This window comes from Tenrec ecaudatus, chromosome 13 (genome assembly GCF_050624435.1).
Source record: "Tenrec ecaudatus isolate mTenEca1 chromosome 13, mTenEca1.hap1, whole genome shotgun sequence".
In the NCBI taxonomy this organism is placed as follows: domain Eukaryota; kingdom Metazoa; phylum Chordata; class Mammalia; order Afrosoricida; family Tenrecidae; genus Tenrec; species Tenrec ecaudatus.
The window spans coordinates 19,372,999-19,391,825 of NC_134542.1; the positions used below are offsets into that span (position 1 = coordinate 19,372,999).

At 54.9% G+C, this 18,827-nt stretch overlaps 2 protein-coding genes across 4 annotated transcripts; one reads left to right on the forward strand and one right to left on the reverse strand.

The window, feature by feature from the left end:
* Positions 1–1,155: 1,155 nt before the first annotated feature.
* RETREG2 (reticulophagy regulator family member 2) lies at positions 1,156–5,499 on the reverse strand. Its single transcript, XM_075530332.1, has 9 exons — positions 5,115–5,499; positions 4,721–4,827; positions 4,077–4,107; positions 3,545–3,680; positions 3,101–3,185; positions 2,757–2,900; positions 2,544–2,638; positions 2,242–2,377; positions 1,156–2,128 (listed from the first exon to the last, which is right to left on the reverse strand). The coding sequence occupies exons 1-9, from the start codon at positions 5,390–5,392 to the stop codon at positions 1,515–1,517; spliced, it is 1,626 nt and encodes a 541-aa protein (XP_075386447.1). The 5' UTR covers positions 5,393–5,499; the 3' UTR covers positions 1,156–1,514.
* CNPPD1 (cyclin Pas1/PHO80 domain containing 1) lies at positions 5,101–13,223 on the forward strand. 3 transcript variants are annotated; one of them, XM_075530333.1, is made up of 9 exons: positions 5,101–5,308; positions 7,067–7,154; positions 7,503–7,611; positions 8,158–8,239; positions 8,834–8,954; positions 9,038–9,166; positions 11,326–11,387; positions 11,707–11,824; positions 12,056–13,223. In XM_075530333.1, exons 1-9 carry the CDS (start codon positions 5,301–5,303, stop codon positions 12,593–12,595), a joined length of 1,257 nt encoding a protein of 418 aa, XP_075386448.1. In that variant the 5' UTR covers positions 5,101–5,300; the 3' UTR covers positions 12,596–13,223. The 3 variants fall into 3 exon arrangements, with proteins under 3 accessions (XP_075386448.1, XP_075386450.1, XP_075386449.1); XM_075530335.1 differs by lacking the exon at positions 5,101–5,308 and adding an exon at positions 5,784–6,085; XM_075530334.1 differs by lacking the exon at positions 5,101–5,308 and adding an exon at positions 6,278–6,815.
* The last annotated feature ends 5,604 nt before the right edge of the window (positions 13,224–18,827 follow it).

Genomic DNA, 18,827 nt, shown 5'->3' on the forward strand with positions numbered 1-18,827 from the left:
TGAAACTAGCAGCTGCTCCATGGGAGACCTTTGAGGCTTTCTCTTCCTAAGAAGATTTACCATCTCAGAAACCCACCAGGGCAGTTCTGCTTTGTCCTAAAAGGTCACTAAGAGTTGGAAGTCGACTCAGTGGCGGTGTTTGGTTTTGAGTTGACTTAAAACAGTACCAAGCACTTATGATGCATTTGGTGTCAGGTATCGCCCCCATGGCCAGAAACCAGGTGTGATGCAGACCCAGGCCCTGTCTGATCTCCCTGTGGATACAGATCTAACTGGGGCTGAGCAAGTTAAGCATTAGTAAGGAACTGGGTGAGAACTTTCTCCCACAGCGTCAGGCCTGGGGGAACATGGGCGATGACAATGGTTTAGTTCCCAAGTTTCTATTGATGGGGAAGATGGGCAAGCTCCTCCTGCGTACCCCTTAGTCACACACGGTCCCCCTCACTAACCAGGTCACTGCCAGGAAGGCAGGCTGAAGGAAGCGGGTCCTCTGGGTGATTGTTCCGACTTCCTTTTGCACTGAGGTAAACCACCTCCAGGATTGAGATGAAGAACCACTGGGGCGGGGGTGAGGAGAGGGCAAAGCTTGTGGTACCAGGGCAACTTCCACAGTGAGGCAGGCAAGCAGGCAGCAGCGGTTCCAGCCAATCGGCACTTTATTTTTCTGCACAGATGTTACTGTCCACTTCCTGACACCCCCCCCCCCGGGGAGGGCCCATCACTCAAACAACCCGCAGCCCAGAGAAGCAGGTCTCTCCAGCCCTCCCTCAGGTAGTGAAAAGGCCCTTTGTCCCCTCCCACACCCACACCTGACTGCAGCCACAGGGGATCCTGTTTTGGGGCACTGGAGGTCCGGATAAAGTAGGGTTAGAGTGTGCTGGGGGTGACGCTGGCTAGTGACTTGGGGACACAGCTATGCTGACCCTCCCCCGGGGTCTGAGTCTTTACCTCTTCACACCGGAGTCTCCCTGAAGCTTGGCCAGGGCCTGCTAGGAAGGAAGGGGTGGGAATGGGCAGGCATGAGCTTCTAAGGGCAGGCCTGGGGTGGGAGGGGACAGAGGGGAACACCGGCCAGGAGACAACAGTAAAGTGCTAGGAACTAAATGACCACGTGGGACAGGTGGGCAGAGCACAGGTCCCTGAGGAATAGGAAGGAAGAAAGTAACAATTAAAAAAAAAAAGACCAAGAGACAGAAGCCCAGAGCCCAGGTACAACGGAATGAAGAGAAAGGTGAGGGCAGGCGGCGAGTGCAGGCTGCAGGAAGGACACCCGGCCCCGTCCACACCCACTAACCCCCATGTAAAATTATTTACAGACTTAAAACTGACCCCAGGCCTGGGTGCTGCACCAGACCCAGGACAGCAGGTAGGCAGAGAGGGGGCACTGTCTGCCCAGGGACAGCCAGTTTCCCCCTGCATGGCCACTCCCAAGGAGTGGGGGGGAGAGGGGGGAGGAAGACTGACTCCCTTCTCCAGGAAGCCCACTGCCCTGCAGCTTCCACTCTGGCGGTGGCTCAGGGCTCTGGCCCGGCCTGAGCCTCTGGGTCTGACTGTAGCAGAGCTCGGCTGTCGGGCCCTGGGGGTGGGGTGTCTGGGTGCTTGGGGGCAGTCTCTGGTCCCAGGCCCAGCTCTGCATTCAGCTGTTCCAGCTCCCCCTGATCCAGCAACTCAAAGTCCTCGGAGACAAGCGCCTCTTCTTCCTCGGGGGCGGGCAGGAGCTGAGGGGAATCCTGAGGGAGAGGGAGACTTGTGGGGGAAGAGGCGACTGGGTCATTTTCGACAAGGCCCAGTGGGGGTGACAGGGTGCTGGGCAGAGTGGCCAGGTCACCACTCACTGCCTCTGGGCTCAATGTCTCCACAGGTACCCCTGGGGGGCGTGCCACTCCGTTCACGGGGGATCCTGCCCCATTGAAGTGCGTGTTCACAAAGTGAAGGGGAGAGGAGAGTCGGAGCAAGGTGTCCTCAGCTGCAGCCCCGCCTTCCTCCTCGGAGTCCAGGGCCTGCCCTGAGAGCGCCTGAGCAGGAGCCAGCAGCTCTTCTCGGGGGGCTGTCTCTGCCTCCTCTGCTTCCCCCAGGTCCCGATTCAGGGCCTCCTCTGGCTCACTGGGCAGGCTCTGCTGGTCCAGATCTGGGTGAGAATAAAGGGGCTGGGGTGTCGCTGCAGGCCCAGACAGTGGCATCAGTTCCCCACCTTGGAACTGAGTGTAGTCGGGGGTGGGGGTGGCAGAGGGCTCCCCGTACCCTCAGAGACATCGGTCAGCTGCGGTGTTGTGGCCCGGGACACGGAGAAGCCCCCACTCTCCAAGATAGATGCCTCTTCATCTGACAGCTCCGAGTCTGTAATGGCCAAGGCCAGGGCTGTTTTCTTCACATCCACCTGCAGAACAGAGGCAGAAACAGACGGGACCAGTGAGGAGGGGAGAGAGAACCAATTTCCCAGGAGTCCCCCTCACTCCTTGCTCCAGACCTCTGCCTCTCAGCCCCTGGAGAGGCTGCAACTCTAGCACAGAAACACAGCCCCCAGCCCACCCCTGGGGTCTCACCACTGGGGAGAAGCCAGCCAGCTCGGCCTCGCTTTCACTCTCCGTCTCGGCCAGGGGTTCCTCGCTTCCTGGCGGGCCGTCCTTTCCCTGGCGCTCTGCAGGAAGCAGGAGTCGTTGGGCAGTGACCAAGCAGGGGCAGGGGTGGGGGACATGCATAGCCAAAGGCATCCCAAGCCAGGGGCCTTCCCTCGCTGGCTTCCTGGGGTCCCTTACTCCTCTTGTCATGCTTGTGGTGCAGGGGCTCAGCTTCTGCCTTCATGCTGTAGTCCAGCTGCATCAGCAGGGGCTCGAGGCGCGTGTACATCCTCTGGATCAGCTCATGGTACACCACCAGGGGCCACAGCAGGATGCTCAGCACTGCAGAGGAGAGCCTACTCAGCGCCCCTACAAAGCAGGGGCCAGGGGACGGCGAGGCGACTTCCTAGGTGGTGCTAACCCCCTCCCCTCCCTGAAGGCTCCCAGTGAAGAACTGAGCCGAGGCGTCCCTTGGGGGCCAGACCCAGGAACTTTGACAAGGGGTGGGGGCTTAGGGGAAGGGCACAAGGGCTCAAGCTTACAGACAATGTAGGAGATCATAATGCCGGGAACATAGTGGCCCAGTGCAGCCAGCACTGCGCAGCCAGAGCAGACCCGTACACAAAACTGCAGACAAGAACCGAGTCTCAGACGAGCAGAGGTCTGAGGCCCTCAGCCCCTCACCAGGGAAAGCACATAGACATGCCCAGCCTGGTCAGGAGGACACCCAGGGCTGCAGTAAACTCCTCTACCAAGCAGCCGAGACGGGATTGCTCAGCCTTGAGAGGGGGGCCGGGTCTGAACATCAGCAAACATCAGCTTATTCCACAGGCCTGGGCCTCCTGTCCTGGGCTATCTGCTAACTGTGCAGCCCCAAGGAGGTGGCCTGGCCTCTTCTTTCAAGGTGCCTAACCCAGGAATGCACATGGCTCCTCTCCATCCCTCTCCAGGACAAGGGATCTGCCGGAAGGCACAGGGGTGCTTACCTGAGCTGGATTCTGCCTCTTATACTGCAGCAGCTCCTGCAGGTGAATCTGGAAGGTGAGCCAGCTCTCAGCCAGGTATCTGCACAACTCGGGCACACTCAGCAGGTGCGGCCGGGAGCCTGACCCCGCACCCTCACTGGGGAGACATGACATGACCCCTGGAGGCCTCAGGCACCAGCTTTCTAAGTCCTCCGAGAATACCAATGAGGCCTTCAGTCTAAGGGCACAGACTAGCCCACCACCCAACAGACCGGGGAAGCATGTCCTGGGCCGGGGAAGCATGGCCCAGGTCCAAAGCCCTCTGTCCCTGAAGGAGCAGGCCCGCACATGCCAGCATGGCACGCCACCTCCCCGCCACTCTCACCCCCCACTTCCAGGACCCCGGGACTCTGTGGCTTGTCACCCGTCCATTCTCTAGGCTGGAGTCTGTGCCTGTAGAAGCGGCAGTCCTGCCCTGCTGTGGGTGACAGTGGCACTTGCCAGGAAAAGAGGATGGTCTGGATCTTTGTTTCAAGAGGTGGCCTGCACTCACCTGTCAGAATGTGGTTCCTCGGGGGAGGAGGCTAGAGAGAGAGGGGGAAGAGGGGGCAAGTGATTGAGTGGAAGGGGCCCTGGGGGACACTCCCCAAGGTAGAATTAGCTGCCGCTTTCTTGAGCTGCCAGTCCCAGGGAGAAGAACCTTGCTGCTGCTGACTCTATGCCTGCCTCCTTCTCTAGAAGTTACCCTTTCCCAACACAGGACGCAAGCATCTCACACTAACGGGCACCTCAAGCCTCCATCATGCCTACAGAAGAAACAGCTCACAGGAAGGTCAATGCTCTCCTATTTACATCACCCCTCTTCATGTGCACCAGGTATGTAGACACTCATTCCACGACCACCTGAGTCCCCCAGTGGATCTGGTGATGCTTGTTTTATGGATAAGACAGGGGCAAGAAGCACCTGAACGACTCCTAGGAGGTCACATCCATGCTAAGTGGCAGGGTAGAGAAGAGAACCCAGGCCACTTGGCTGCCCTGACAGTCACACAGGTCTGGGGCATGCAGCACTTCCTTCCCTTCTCAGTGGCAAGGCGACCCATGCGTGGGAGGCAGGTGGCAGCAGCTCGGCTCCCCCAGTGCCCGTTGGGGGAAGGACCCAGTAGGGAGCTGGTGAGTGGCCGGAGGCATATTCACCGGGGACTTCAGGGAGGAAGCGAGGCTGCCAGAGGTCCAGCAGGAGATAGGCCAATAGTGAGATGCTGAGCAGGAAGTAGGGCCGCAGGGACGACGCAGACAGCAACCTTCGAAGAGAGAGAGGCACCTGAGTAGGTGGGCGGAGTGAGGCTCCCGGGCCATTGATGGGGTGCCTAGGAAGCTCCGGGCCCAAAGGGCAGGGGAAGGGGGTAGTGACCCCCAGGCACGCATGTTTTTAAAAGACGGGGAGATGAGTCACCCCCCTCCCCCAGTCTAGGGACAACTTCCCACCCCCGCCCCGCCCCGCCCGAGGGGGATGGCGCAGAAGGCCCCTCCCGCCCCCGCCCTCCCGCGCCGCCGGCCCCGCCCCCTCCTCCTCCTCGGCGGCCGTTACCAGAAGAGGCCGTTGAGCGCGGCCGCGGTGACCAGGCTGTGCAGCGGCTTCTCCCACACCAGCAGCCGCTGCGCCGCCGCCAGCGCCGCCTCCCAGCCGCGGAGCCGCAGCCACAACGTCGTGGCCAGGCGTCCCACCGCCTCGGCCGCGGCCGCCTCCTCCTCCGCCTCGCCGGCGGCCTCACCCATGCCGAGGTTCGGCCCCAGGCCCAGGCCGAGGCTCAGGCCCAACGCCGGGCCGCCGGCCGCGCCCGCGTTACCGCCGCCGCCGCTCGCCATGGCCCCGCCGCCGCCGCCGCCCGAGCCCGCGAGGAGCCAGGGCTGCGCGGCCGCCTCGGGGGCGCGTCAGGCGGAAGGGGGCGCAAGCCGGGGACGGGGAGGCCGCGGGCGGGCGTCACGTGACGGCGGGGCGACGAGCCCGTCACGTGACGCGGCCTAACCGCCGGGATAGGGCCGCTGGCGCCTGCGTGCAGGCGGGTGACCGGGGCGCCCACGCAGGTGCGCGTTCGGGGTTCCGAAGGCTCGGTCGCACGGACGGAGTGGCGCTTGGTGTCGCGCCCCCCCCAGCCCCTTTTCCTCCCCCGGTGCAAGCAGGGCGCCCAGGGGCGGTATCCCTGGGCCGGGAAGCCCCGGAGTCCCCGGGGAAGTCGGCCTCTGCTCCGGGCTGGGCGGTGGCCCGCACATTACTCAACCGTCGGCGGACTCGTCGGCCCAGTTCCCGTTCCCTCCCGAGGCGTTGGGGATAAACACCAGCGCGTGACGCGGCCCACTTCCCTAAAGCGTCACCTGCACAGAAAAGTTGTTTTTTTCCCCCTTCCTATTTCTGAAAACCTATTCTCAGCTTGCACCCATCGAATTCCTTCCCGTTTACGCCTGAGACGGGGAGGTGGGGGATGCGAAGGTGTCACAACAACGCCTTGTCAGGGGATGCTGAACCCCCCAGCATAGGGTCACTCTGAGTCGGCATTGACAGTGAGTTTGGTTAGGTGATGTTTACTTTTTTAAAAATTCATTTTATCGGGGACTCCTACAACTCTTCTCACCATCCATACGTTCATTGTGTCAAGCACGCTTGTACATTTGTTGCCCTCATTCTCAAAACATTTGCTTTTTACTTGGGTCCTTGCTATCAGCTCCTCATTTTCCCCTCCCTCTCTGCGCCTGATGTTTACTTTCTGAGAAGGGAGGAGGCGAGTTAGTGTCGCTTACGGAGGCTTACGCTGTACATGCCCTCCAGATGGCACTTACCCTTGAAATAACCTTACACAATAGGTCGTGAATTTACTAAAATAACCCATGCCAAAGGGTCGACAGCAGAGAGAAAGTTTCCCTCGCGCCTTGTCCACAGTTGACTTAAAGTTTCTGGTGGCATCCTTTCAAATGTTTTTATTTGTTACTGTGTATCCCTCCCGTTTATAAACAAACCGGGAGCTCCCTGCTGGTCTTGGGGGCACCCTCAGTCCGGCATGATTCCCTAGGGATTGGCCTCAGTTCTCGGGCCAGGGCACACTGCGATTCGGCTCTGGGCCTTGCCCGGGGAGCCCAGGAATTCGCAGGCGGAGGTCGGAACGGGCGGGCGGGCGGCAGGAAGTGCCCGGCGCTGACTCGCCCGCCACTCTTGCCCGCGGCTGGTAAACACGGGGCGGACGCGCGGCGCGGCCCAGACCGAGTGCGCGCTCCGCCGCCGGGTCTTCTCGGCGAGGTGAGCGCCGCGCGGGGACCCGGGGCCCGGGGCCCAGCTCCCGGCTCCGCACCCCGGGCGGAACAGGAAGAGGCGCCTGCCCGCCGGGCCCCGCCTGCCGCCCGCCGCCAGCGTTCGAGGAGGGGGCAGGGCCGGCGAGGGCGGCGGCGGACACCCCGAGAGCCGGGGGCGCGGTGGGGGTGGCTGGTGGGCGACGGGCCGCGGCGGCTGGGGTCCCTTAGGACGCGTCTCCCCGCCTTCCTCCTTCGCAGGGTGGCAGCTGGCGTTGCGATGGACCTGGCGGGACTCCTACTGGACGGAGAAGGCACCTTCTCCCTCTCCGGCTTCCAGGACTTCACGGTGAGCGCCCGCACTCCGGCCTCCCGCGAGGCAGGACGCGATTGGAGCCTCGAGCTCGCCTGATTGTCGTGTTCGGGAGCCGGGTGGCAGTTGCTCCGGCCGTGCCGACGCTACGCCCCGGCTCTTGGGCCCTGGGGGAGACCCGCGGGATAGAGATGGGGTGGGGTGCCCATCTTAGCAGAGGGTCCCTACCCCCTCTGGACCCTGCCGCCTTTGGCCAACAATTTGAGAACTGGGGCCTGGTGGGGCAGGTCGGCCGCTCCTCACGCCCCTTTCTAGCCCCGCCGGGCGCTCCATCATACCCTTCCCTGCCCTTCACCCTCCACTGCTCCCCTGCTCCGTTTTCAGCTCCTCCCCGGACACCGGAAGCTGAGCGCCCGGCTGCGAAGGAGACTGTGCTATGGCTGGGATTGGGAGGCCGACGGCAGTTTGGAGGAGCTCTCCAGCCCCGTGGCAGGTCCGGCGGTGTGTGCGTGACCCAGGGAGAAGCATGCCAGGGCGGTTGTCAGCAGTCGCAAAATGACCGGGACTTCACGCAACTAGTTGCACTGACCACTGAGTAGCTGGTTGGGACTTGGTTCAAGAACTTGGCTATGTTTCATGCTGTTTTTGGTCCAGTTGAGCCAAGGCGTTGCTGTCTCACAAATGGGTGTCATTTTTTTGTATGTCAGAAGCTGTTCATTTTAGTGACAGTTGTCCATAGACATCCATCATATAGCCTCTGAAGAAACAATGGTCTTCAATTCACGTGAGGGGGAAAATAATCCTTCCTGCTGGCAAAAGCTGAATTTTAAACTTGAAATGGAATTTTTTGTCGTAGTGTACCGGTCCTCTATTTTACTACCACAGCCCTGCCCCCACGGCCTCAGCTGATAGAGATCTGGGCCTTCTGCCAGCAGTAGGGTGGGATGGGATGTATGTGTGTGCGTGTGGGTGCGTGCGCGTGCGTGTGTATCATGGCAGGGAGGGGTTGCTCACCAGGCTTTCCTTCTACTTCGTACAGACATTGCTGTGGAATTGCTCCAAAAGGCAGCCCCCAGCCCCATTCGCCGACTCCAGAAGAAATATGTAGCTCACGTGTCCCGGTGAGTGGGGGATGGAGAGGAGGGATAAGAGGTCATTTGGGTGCTCCTGAGAGGGGAATTGTTATCTCTAGTGCAGCGGTTCTCAACCTTCCTAATGCCCCCACCCTCTCATACCATAAATATTTTCATTACTACTTCACAACTGTAATCTTGCTACTGTTATGAGTCACAATGTAAGTATCTGATAAGTAGGATATATTTTCATTGTTACAAATTGAACATAAAGCATAGTGATTCATCACAAAAGCAGTATGTAATTGTACATTGTGAACTATTTATTTCTAATGACAAATAAATGAAATTTTGTCTTGAAGCATGGTGTAGCATGAGTAACCTTCTTCACACCAGGTATCTGTAGGTGGACCCGCCTGGAGATGGCTAGAGGAGCGGTGTCTCGGTTCCTAAGACCATCAGAAATAGGTGTTTTCTGATGGTCTTAGGTGACCCCTGTGAAAGGGTCATTCGACCCCTAAAGGGGTCTCCACCCACAGGTTGAGAACTGCTGCTCTAGACAGAAGAGAGGTAGACCAGGGCTGACCTTCAGCAGAGTGACAGAGTGGCGAGCTCTCACCACGGCTGCTCTGTCTTGCCCAGGGAGGCCTGCATCTCACCGTGTGCCATGATGCTGGCCCTGGTGTACATCGAGCGACTCCGGCATCGAAACCCAGACTACCTCCAGCATGTGTCATCCTCCGACTTGTTCCTGATCTCCATGGTACGACACCTCTCCCCTTCGCCCCCCTGGTCAACCAGGAGCTGGTGTGAAAGCCACCAACTGCCCCACTGATTGCTCCGCAGATGGTGGCCAGTAAGTACCTGTATGACGAAGGCGAGGAGGAGGAGGTCTTCAATGATGAGTGGGGAGCGGCCGGGGGTGTGGCTGTGCCCACCCTAAATGCCCTGGAGAGGGGCTTTCTGAGTGCTATGGTGAGTAGCTAGCAGCTGTTCTTCCCGTTTCCCTGACCTCTCTTGACGTTCTCTTTCTCCCTCCTAGTATAACAGTTTCCTGGACATGTAATTACGTGCCATATAATTCAGTGGTTTGAATATCTTTTTAAAAGTTGTGGTCTTAACATACTGTTGATCTTCTGACATTTTTCTCGCCATTGTTTCTTCGTTTCTCTTTCTGCCTGCCCCACCTCCTGTCTTCTGTATGTCGTCCCTTCCCAGCCCTTCTGATGAAACCAGATCCTTGGGAGGCTCCTGGTGTGAGGAAGTCAGGAGTGGGGGATTTCCTCTGTCCCTCTGGGGCCCCACAGTTCTTTACAATCTGCCGTCAGACCTCACCTGGTGGGCTTCTGATGACGTGCTTCCAGGCAGTCTGTACCCCGTCAGCACTGAGCTCCCTGTGGCACTGACCATGCTGAGGTTATTTTCTTGTTTTAACCCTCCGGCATCTGTGCTTTTGCCCTTGTTGGATCACAAGGAGTCCTTTCCCTAGAAGCCAAATGAGATTTCACTGAACAGTCAACATTCCATCACAAACAGAATCCTTCCTCACCTTCTGAGATGCCTCCGTGTGTCTCTGCCCATCCCGAACTCCCTCATATCTTTCCAGCTGCAGTCCTTAGAGACCCTTGTGTTTTACCCCAGTCTGTGCAGCTGTCCTTTTCTGGCCCTCGGAGCAGTGGGCATCCTCCTCTGGCTCTGTGACCTTGGCTTTGTGCCTGTCCTAGGGCACATCCTCCCAGGTTCAAGTTTCACAGGCAGCTTGTGTGAGGGATGTCTGGGTTTGGCGTTGATTAAGTGTCAGCAGGTTGTAAGTAAACAGTGTTGTTACCAAATCCAAGCCGATAGAACCTCGTTTACAAATCCCTGGACTGTCTTCTTTCCCCCACTGACATGCTAGCCTCTGATTTGAGGCCGAATCTAGTAGGAACCCAATACTACCTATCCCCTTGGTTGCTGTGTGCCCTTGCAGAGTTACAGTACTTCATCTCTCTGGACCTCAGGTTCTTCAACTTAATGGTTTTTTGTTTTGTTTTTTTTAAACTTTTTAATGTGAACTTTGTGGGTTTCCGTATTAGATCATTTTTGCATTCAAAAACTTATCAAATAAAAATTTCCAATGGCTTACCCTGTTTCTCTCTCTCTCTCTCTTTTCCTTTCCCACCTTCTTTTTTTTTTTTAACATTTTATTGGGGGCTCTTAGAGCTCTTATCAGAATCTATACATTCATCCATTGTGTGAAGCACATTTGTACATATGTTCCCATCATCATTTACAAAATATTTTCTTTCTACTTGAGTCCTTGGTATCAACTCATTGCCCCCTCCTCCCTCCCTCCCTCATGAACCCCCCTTTGATAATATATAAAATTTTTCATGTCTTACACTGACTGCTGTCTTCCTTCACCCACTTTTCTGTTGTCCATTCCCCTGGGAGGGCATTATATTATAGATCATTGTGATCGTTTCTCCCTTTCTCCCCCACCTTTTCCTTCCCTCCTGGTATGGCTGCTCTCATCCACATCTCTCTAAGAGGAGATTTTCTTCTCCACTCGTCCAAGTTAACACCTGTCACTGCTAGCCTATTGCTTCCCTTTTCCTCCCGTCCCCTTAAAAATCTGATTTTTTTGGCATGAAAACCTTTTCTTGATTTTCCTTCTTTTTTATGACAGTGGCCTCATACCATGTATATAGCCTTTTGTGATTGATTAATTTCACTTGTATTTCACAGGTTCACCATTAGTCTTCGTTATCCATTCTCCCACCAATGGGCATTTAGGTCATTTCCATCTTCCAGCTCTTGTGAACAGCGCTGCGATGGACGTGGGTGTGCATAGATCTGCTTGTTCCTTATTTCTTGAGGGCGTGTACCAAGCAGAGGGATTGCTGGGGCATATGGGATTTCTGTTCCCAATTGTTAGGACAGTGGTTGTACTGTTTTGCAATCCCAACTCAGGGGTCTCTTCTCCCCTTGGGGTTAATGGCGAGCACGAGAGGAACCTAGGTAGGTGGTGATTAGACGCTTGGAGACGTAAAGCATTTGGAAACGAGTCTAGCACCGGCCTGGAGCTTGTAGCTGTGGTTGCTGCCCCCCGTTATCCCAGGCTCACATCCAGGTCTCACATGTCCGCCCTGCAGGACTGGCGTCTCTACACTGACCCTCGGGAGGTCTTTGAAGTGCTGAGCTGGCTGGAGAGCTGGTAGGTTCTAGGATGTGGGAGTAGGGTGGTAGATCTTGAGGAATTCGGGGACTGAGGCCTAAGCTATGGGAACTGGCAATGAGGGTTTGAGTAACTGGGGGTGGGAGGAAACATGGAAGAGAATTACCCAAGGCCCCCTGGTTCCCAAGCCTGTCAACCCTCTTCCTCATCTCCCTTGAAAGGGTGGGGGCGAGAAATGCCCATTTACTGTGTATTCTCTTCCCCTCAGCTCTGGGTGGTTCCCAAAGGCCTACACGGTTTCATAGGTTGTGCTGGCCTCGGGGCAGTGTGGACTCTCTCTTTTTTCCCCTTCCACCAGTGTGGCTGAGCAGCAGGGGCAGCGGCGGGGCTGGTACACCTACACAGATCTGTGTGTGCTGCTGGAGCAGCCGGCTTGGCAGCTGGCCCTGGGCTCCCTCTGCCAGCAGCTGGCAAAGGTAAGGTGTGACAGGGCCCGCCGGGAGGGGTGGCTTGTAGGGTGGAAGGACACTGGCTAGTAGTTGGGCCTGGAGTAGCTGGGTGAGGTAGGGTAGAGAGGGCTGCAGAGAGCTCCAACTAGACCCCAGCTCTGTAGAGACAATGGCGGATGTGTCAGACTGTTGAAAGCTGTTTGGGGCTAGAGGCCTCCCCGGATATGGGCACTGACCCTACATCCTTCCTTCCTGCAGCTGTCCTGCCTGCTCGCCATGGCGTATGTGAGCAGTGTGGCCCTGGCGGTGGCATCCGTGGCTGCAATGCACCAGTCCCTGGGGCTGTTCTGCAGCCCTCCACCTGGCCCCCCTGACCTTGGCCTGGCCTCCCACTCCCTCCTGGAGCCCTGCATGCCTGCTCCTGTGCCGCAGGGCCTGGCCCTTCCTGCAAACGGCTCCGGCTGCCTGGGAGGGGCCAAAGGCCTCCGTACACTGGGCAATCTTGCCTCCCTGGCTCCTCCACCCTTGCCCCCCCCAGACCCTCCTGCCCCTCCCACCCTGCTCCCTCACTGCCCCCTCTGCCAGAAACTTCGGAGAGACTCCCCAACCTGCCGTGCCTGCCTTCACCCCAACCGTACGGTCTCCACTGGACCTCCCGGTGCCTGGCGCCACACTCAGGGCCTGGCTGCCCGCTGGCCTTGGAGCCCGATGCCCCCTCCACTCCCTCAGCCCCAGCAGTGTTCCTTCTTCAGCCTCCTGGAGCTGGCCCGCCTCAGGTCTTTTATCTTCCCTGGCTAGGGGGCACTCCAGAGGGTGCTTTCAGAGGACTAGGGAGTCCCTGAGAATCGAGGGGAGCCCAGCTTGTTTTGTCTCCTCTCTTCCATTCTGGGTTCCTTACTCAGCTGCTCCATTGTCCTCCTGGTGATGGAGCAGAAGGGCTTTGGGGACAGATAACGGAAGGCCGTCGACTGTTCCAGCCTCTGTGTCTGGCTGCTTGGCAGGGGCAAGTGAGAGTGCGTGGGAAAGGTCAGCTCGGTGGCCCTGTCACAGCCCAGATGGAGCCACAGAGTGTGGCCCTTGTCTCTCTGGCCCCACTCCCGCCCCCTGGGGCTTTTCTAGGTGGGAGGTGGGATAAGGGATGGAAGGACAGGTTAACCAGGGTCTGTGTGATGTCCCTGCCGTAGGAGAGGCAGGGACTGAGGGGCCAGAGGCAGGTGGGACTCCTCTTCCTGCCTACCTGAGGGGTGCAGCCTAATGGAGCCAGGGATGCTGGGCCCTTCAACCATCACCTTTTGTCTTCCACCTCCTCCGTACCCTGCACCTAGGCTTCCCTCTCTCGGTCTTCACAGGCCTCTCTGGCCGCCACTTTGTATCTGGGTTTTTCACGCTTTTGTAGAACAGGTTTCAATAAACACTTTCAATCGGATGACCTGGACTCTGCGTTGTAGGGCAGCCCTTGAAGAGCTTTTAGCGTCTGCCTTCTAAGTCTCCTTACTTGCTGATCCCAACATGCACCCATGCACCTTGTCGACTCGGAGCCCCTCTTCATGAACTCCCTATTGCTCTTTGCAAGCTCCCATTACAGACACTCGTTTCTGCTCCCAGCGCCCTGGGAGCCCAGCCCTGATCACATTCAGGACAAAATGTTGACTGTAGCATGCCTTGCGCTGACCCTGTCGCATGTCCTTGACTGTCAAAGCACATCTGGAGAGGGGGGCATACTCGGTGTATATAGCGCCAAGAGCTCCTGGAGGCCAGTCCCTGTGAAGCCATGCTCTCTAGCCCCCCTGCCTCACTGGCCTGACACAGGGAGCAGTCTGCAATGTGCAGAGAACTCCACAGCTGATTTACCACTGGGTGAAGGAAAACAGTTCATCTAGACCATTGGGCTGAGGGTAGTAAGTAGGAACTGCTTAAAGGGATCTGAAGGAGCCCTGGTGTTGCAGTGGCTAAATCCCTGGCAGACCGGCTGCTCTGACACACCAGCGGCCCTGGGGGAGAGAGATGGCCCCCCTCAGGAACCCTGTGGGTTGTTCGGTGCTAGCCTCACAGCAAGTTCAGTGGAACTCAATGGCCATGCTAGGCTTGGGAGATGATCCATCGCAGGGGTGGCACTGGACAGGATAACCTTTTGGCTGCCCCAAGGATTTAAAAAAAATTTTTTTATTAGGGGCTCGGACAACTCATCACAATCCATACATATTTTGTCATATCTTACACTCTCCGACATCTCCCTTCAACCACTTTTCTGTTATCCGTCCCCCAGGGAGGGGGTTATATGTAGATCCTTGCAATCAGTTTCCCCTTCCCACCCCACCTTCCCTCCATCCTCCCATTATCGCCACTCTCACCACTGGTCCTGAAGGGATCATCCATCCTGGATTTCCTGTGTTTCCAGCCCCTATCTATACCAGTGCACATCCTCTGGTCTATCCAGATTTGTAAGGTAGAATTGGGATCATGAGAGTGGGTGGGGAGGAAGGAAGCATTTAGGAACTAGAGGAAAGTTGTATGTTTCATCATTGCTACACTGCACCCTGATTGGCTCATCTTCCACAATCCTTCCATACGGGATATCCAATTGCCTACAGTTGGGCTTTGGGTCCCCACTCCATACTCCCCCTCATTCACAATGATAAATAGTTTTTTTGTTCTTTGATACCTGATACCTCATTCCTTCGATACCTTGTGATCACACAGGCTGGTGTGCTTCTTCAGTGTAGGCTTTGTTGCTTCTGAGCTAGATGGCTACTTGTTTATCTTCAAGCCTTTAAGACCCCAGACCAGGAGTCCTTAAATTTTTTAAACAGGGGGACCAGTTCACTGTCCCTCAGACCGATTGGAGGGCCGAACTAAAGTTAAAAAACAAAACAAAACCTATGAACAAATTCCTATGCACACTGCACATATCTTGAAGTAAAAAAACAAAATGACAAAAACACCTGGTAGGCTGGATAAATGTCCTTGGCAGGCCACATGTGGCCATAGTTTGAGGACCCCTGCCCCAGATGCTATATATTTTTTATAGCTGGGCACCATCAGCTTTCTTCACCACATTTGCTTATGCACACATTTGTCTTCAGTGATTATATTGGATGGGTGGGTACTCACGGATATTATATTTTGTTCTTTGATGCCTGATACCTGGTTGCTTCTACACCTTGTGGTCACACAGACTGTTGTGTTCTATGTGGACTTTGTTGCTTCTGAGCTAGGTGGCTGCTTGTGTATCTGCAAGCCTTTAAGATCCCAGACACTATCTCTTTTGATAGCTGGGCACCATCAGCTTTCTTCACCACATTTACTTATACACACATTTGTCTTCAGCGATCGTGTCAAGAAGGTGTGCATCTTGGAAGGCCAATTTAATAGAACAAAGTGTTCTTGCATTAAGTAAGTATTTGAATGGAGGTCCAATATCCTTCTGCCTTAATACTAAACCTATAAATATATGCACATAGATCTTATTTCCCCACCATCCTACATAAATATATTTACATATGTACATGCCTGTATTTAGACCTCTATAAATGCCCTTTGCCTCCTAGTTCTTTCCTCTATTTAATTTCCTCTTGTCCCACTATCATGCTCAGCCTTCATTTGGGTTTTAGTAATTTATCTCAGTTACATTGCCCTTGCTGAACCCCTACCAGGCCTCTCACACCCTCCTTGCCACTAATTTTAGATCACTTGTTGCTCCCTTGTCCCTGGGTTGGTCAACACCACCTCCTTCCCCCCACCTCCTCCTCTCCCATGCCCCCCCCCGCAACCATTGGTCCCATTGATTTCTCCTCCAGACTGTTCATCCAGCCTATCTTATCTAGATAGATCTGCAGAGATGATAATATGCACCAAAAAACAAGGCATAGCAAGACAAAGTGACAAAAGAGAACACAACGATGACAACAAAGAAAACCGATGACCCAGAAAAGAATAAATTAAAAAAAGAAACACCTGTAAATAGATCAAGGTCTGATTTTTGGCCTCTAGGTGTGTTCTCCAGTCAAATCCAATAGGTGCCATGCTCTGTCCCCAAAGTCTATCCTTTGTGCTCCCTGCCCTGCTCCCTGACGTTGCTCTGCTGCACGCCTTTAGTGTTTTGCCTCGGTGTTGCAGGGTCAGACCGGGCCAATCCCAACACTGAGTCTCCAGTGTTGTTCCCCCTAGGTAGGGTCATGGGTCAGCGAGGGTCGTCGTGTCTCATAGTGGGATCAACCATAGTTCCACTCTGTGCATTGGCTGTTTGGAGCAGGCATATCATCCTCTAGGCCTGGTGGGCCAGGATGTGCTCCACTCTCTCTTCCTCCCCATTCATTTGTTCCCACGTGCTCTGATCAGACATATCCCTCTCCCTGAGTTGCAGCTTCAGTGCCGTCCTCTAAATTCTTCTTGGGGGAGGGACAGTTGTCCACGAAGCTAGGATTGGGGCTGAGCCCTCAGGCCCCTCCACTGACTCTCCTCTCCATGCCGCCATATGGCATCCCCATCCTGGAACACCAGATTTAAGTCTGGTCCCTCTTTCCCTGTGGGGAGACAAACAATATCCTCCCCTTGGGTGGGTCAGTGCCCTATTCCCCCACCACACATCTCTTTTTTTCTCCTTTCCTCCCCCTGCCCTGTCCTTTTTTAGTTGGTTACCATAGTACCCCTGGATTTGGTCTGGCCCCTGCCATACTACCTGGACCTCACCCCTGGAGTGTTTGTATACAGTAGCTTCCCCCCCCCCCCCCGTGTGCCCCAAGGCTTTGATGTTTTGGGGAGGTTTGGTCTTTTGGAGCCCAGGCAGGGTGCTAAACCCAAACCAAAGCCACTGTTGTGGTGCTAGCCATGCCAGAATGCTCCAGAAGTCCTTCCTCCTCCTCCCTACAGGCTTCCCAAGACCGCTTCTGAATGGCCTGCTGGGTACCAGCCCGACCACCTTCTGTTTCACCCAGAGGCATGTTTGGACATTTTGAGAAAGACTCCGTTTTCCAGGAATGGGACTCCATGTAACTGAAGAGGAAACCCTCCCCTCCCCACCCGCATGACAGTGTAGGAAATTACTTAATGTGACTCTTCTGGTCTCAGTCCCACCAAACCTTTTCCTAATGGGTCTGGGTTTGAGAAGGTTGGGAAACAGACTGAGGGGATTCACTTGAGAGTGTTTGTTAAGGAGACTCCTTGTGTTTGCCATCATCGGGGGAAAAAGAAACCATCTCAGTAGCAGGAGGTGAGCTCTCACTACCAGCTTGAGAGAGGAGACAGGAGTGCCCTTTAGAACTTGCATCCAGTTTTCCTTTCTTCTGAACCTCTGGATCTTGCATGGTGGCCTGATTATATCAGCTTTCACAGTCTTGAGGATGAGGCATAGCTTCCAGAAAACCCAAAACACCCAAACTCACAGCCATCAAGTCAATGCCAACTCAGAGCCATCCTATAGGATGGTCAAATTGCCCCTATGAGTTTCTGAGACTGTACCCATAAATGGGAGTAAAAAGCCCCATCTATCTCCTGCCGAGCTGCTGGTGGTTCTGAACTGCCGACCTTTGGGGATCACAGCCCAATGCATAGAACATCTGATTTTTGGATTTGTGACTGACGAGCCCTCACAAGATGTAAGATGTTTCTGTTTCCCTTGTGCGTTCTGGATGGCCATGGCATCACATTGCAGAGCCCTGGGGCATAAGGGCATAGACCAGAGAGAGAAGGTGAAGGTCAATGATGGAGGTGATGGGGTTTGGAAAAGAGCAGTTTGGAAAAGCAAGACAGTTGGAACATTTAACCTCCACCTTCCTGAGGCTAGTTATGTATTAATTTCCCCCCAAGAAATTACTTCTACCTTCGGTGTCAGAAGTGGAATTCACTGCTCTGGCTCCGGACTCATGAAAGCATGGGGTTTTGTGTGAAAATGAAGGAAAGGTCAGGGGAATAAAACTCTTGATTCTTAGAGGGTTCCTTTGGTTATTGTTACATGTAACGACTAAGGACCATTATGTGGTGCAGCGGAGGGAAGAAAAACTACTTCTGGAGCCAAAGCCTACTGATTACAAACTGGCACGGTGGATCAGGGTCAGGCCTATAGGATCCATCCTGTCAGAGGCTCAAGGCCATGTGCACATACATGGAGATGCAGCCCAGGGATGGAGAAAACAATAATTTGGGTATTATTAAAGAGGGTTCATGGGGATGTGTTTATTTGGCTGCAGTATGGATATTGAATGTTTCTCCTACCCACGACTGTCAATAGGCATTACATGTGTGATGGAAATCAATGACTATCATGATTCCAAAGAACTTATGAGCCCACATCTCCTTTATATTTGGTGATACTAAAATGAGAGCTAGGAATCGTTGAGAAGGAAGAGTCTTTAATTCAGAGCCTATGTAAAGTTGGGGACTTAGGTGGAAAATTCTCCACAGAGATGCTGAGATCATAGGAAATTTACATGTGAAGAAGGGTGGGGTAGAAAAAGGATGCTTGACTTAAAATTTTTGAGCAAGCAGTTTGCCATTGGATCTATCAATGCAGGAAAAGTGTGTGCTCATCAGAAAAAGCCCCTTCCAGGCATGATGGAGGGTGCCAATGAGCAGACAGTGGGGTATGCGTGTTACAGTCACCTAGGTCTACTTGAGTGGAAGTAGAGAAAGATGCAGAATGGGGGGTTGGGCTGTTAAGACTTGCTCCCTTGGTGTGTGTTGACCCGATCCACAGAGGCTAGAGATGAGAGAGAAGAGTAAGGATTGGTTTCTCTGAAGTGTAAAGATTTTTGTGCAGCTCCTGAGCCTGTGGGCAGGTTCTAGTCCCAGAGGGCTAGGGCTGAGGAGAATGTTGAAGGCTTCAGCTAGTCTACAGTGCAAGGAGGGATGTGTGCTGCCCCAAGCTTGTAGTTGGTACCCACTTAACTAGCGTGGATAACTAGGACCGAAACAACCAGAACCTGACCAAACGAAGATTGAGGGGATCGACACTGTTAACTGGTATAAACTGCTGAAATTTGATTGAATGCTCTAGACTGGACTTTCTTAAAGATATAGCTGGCCAAAGTTCCAG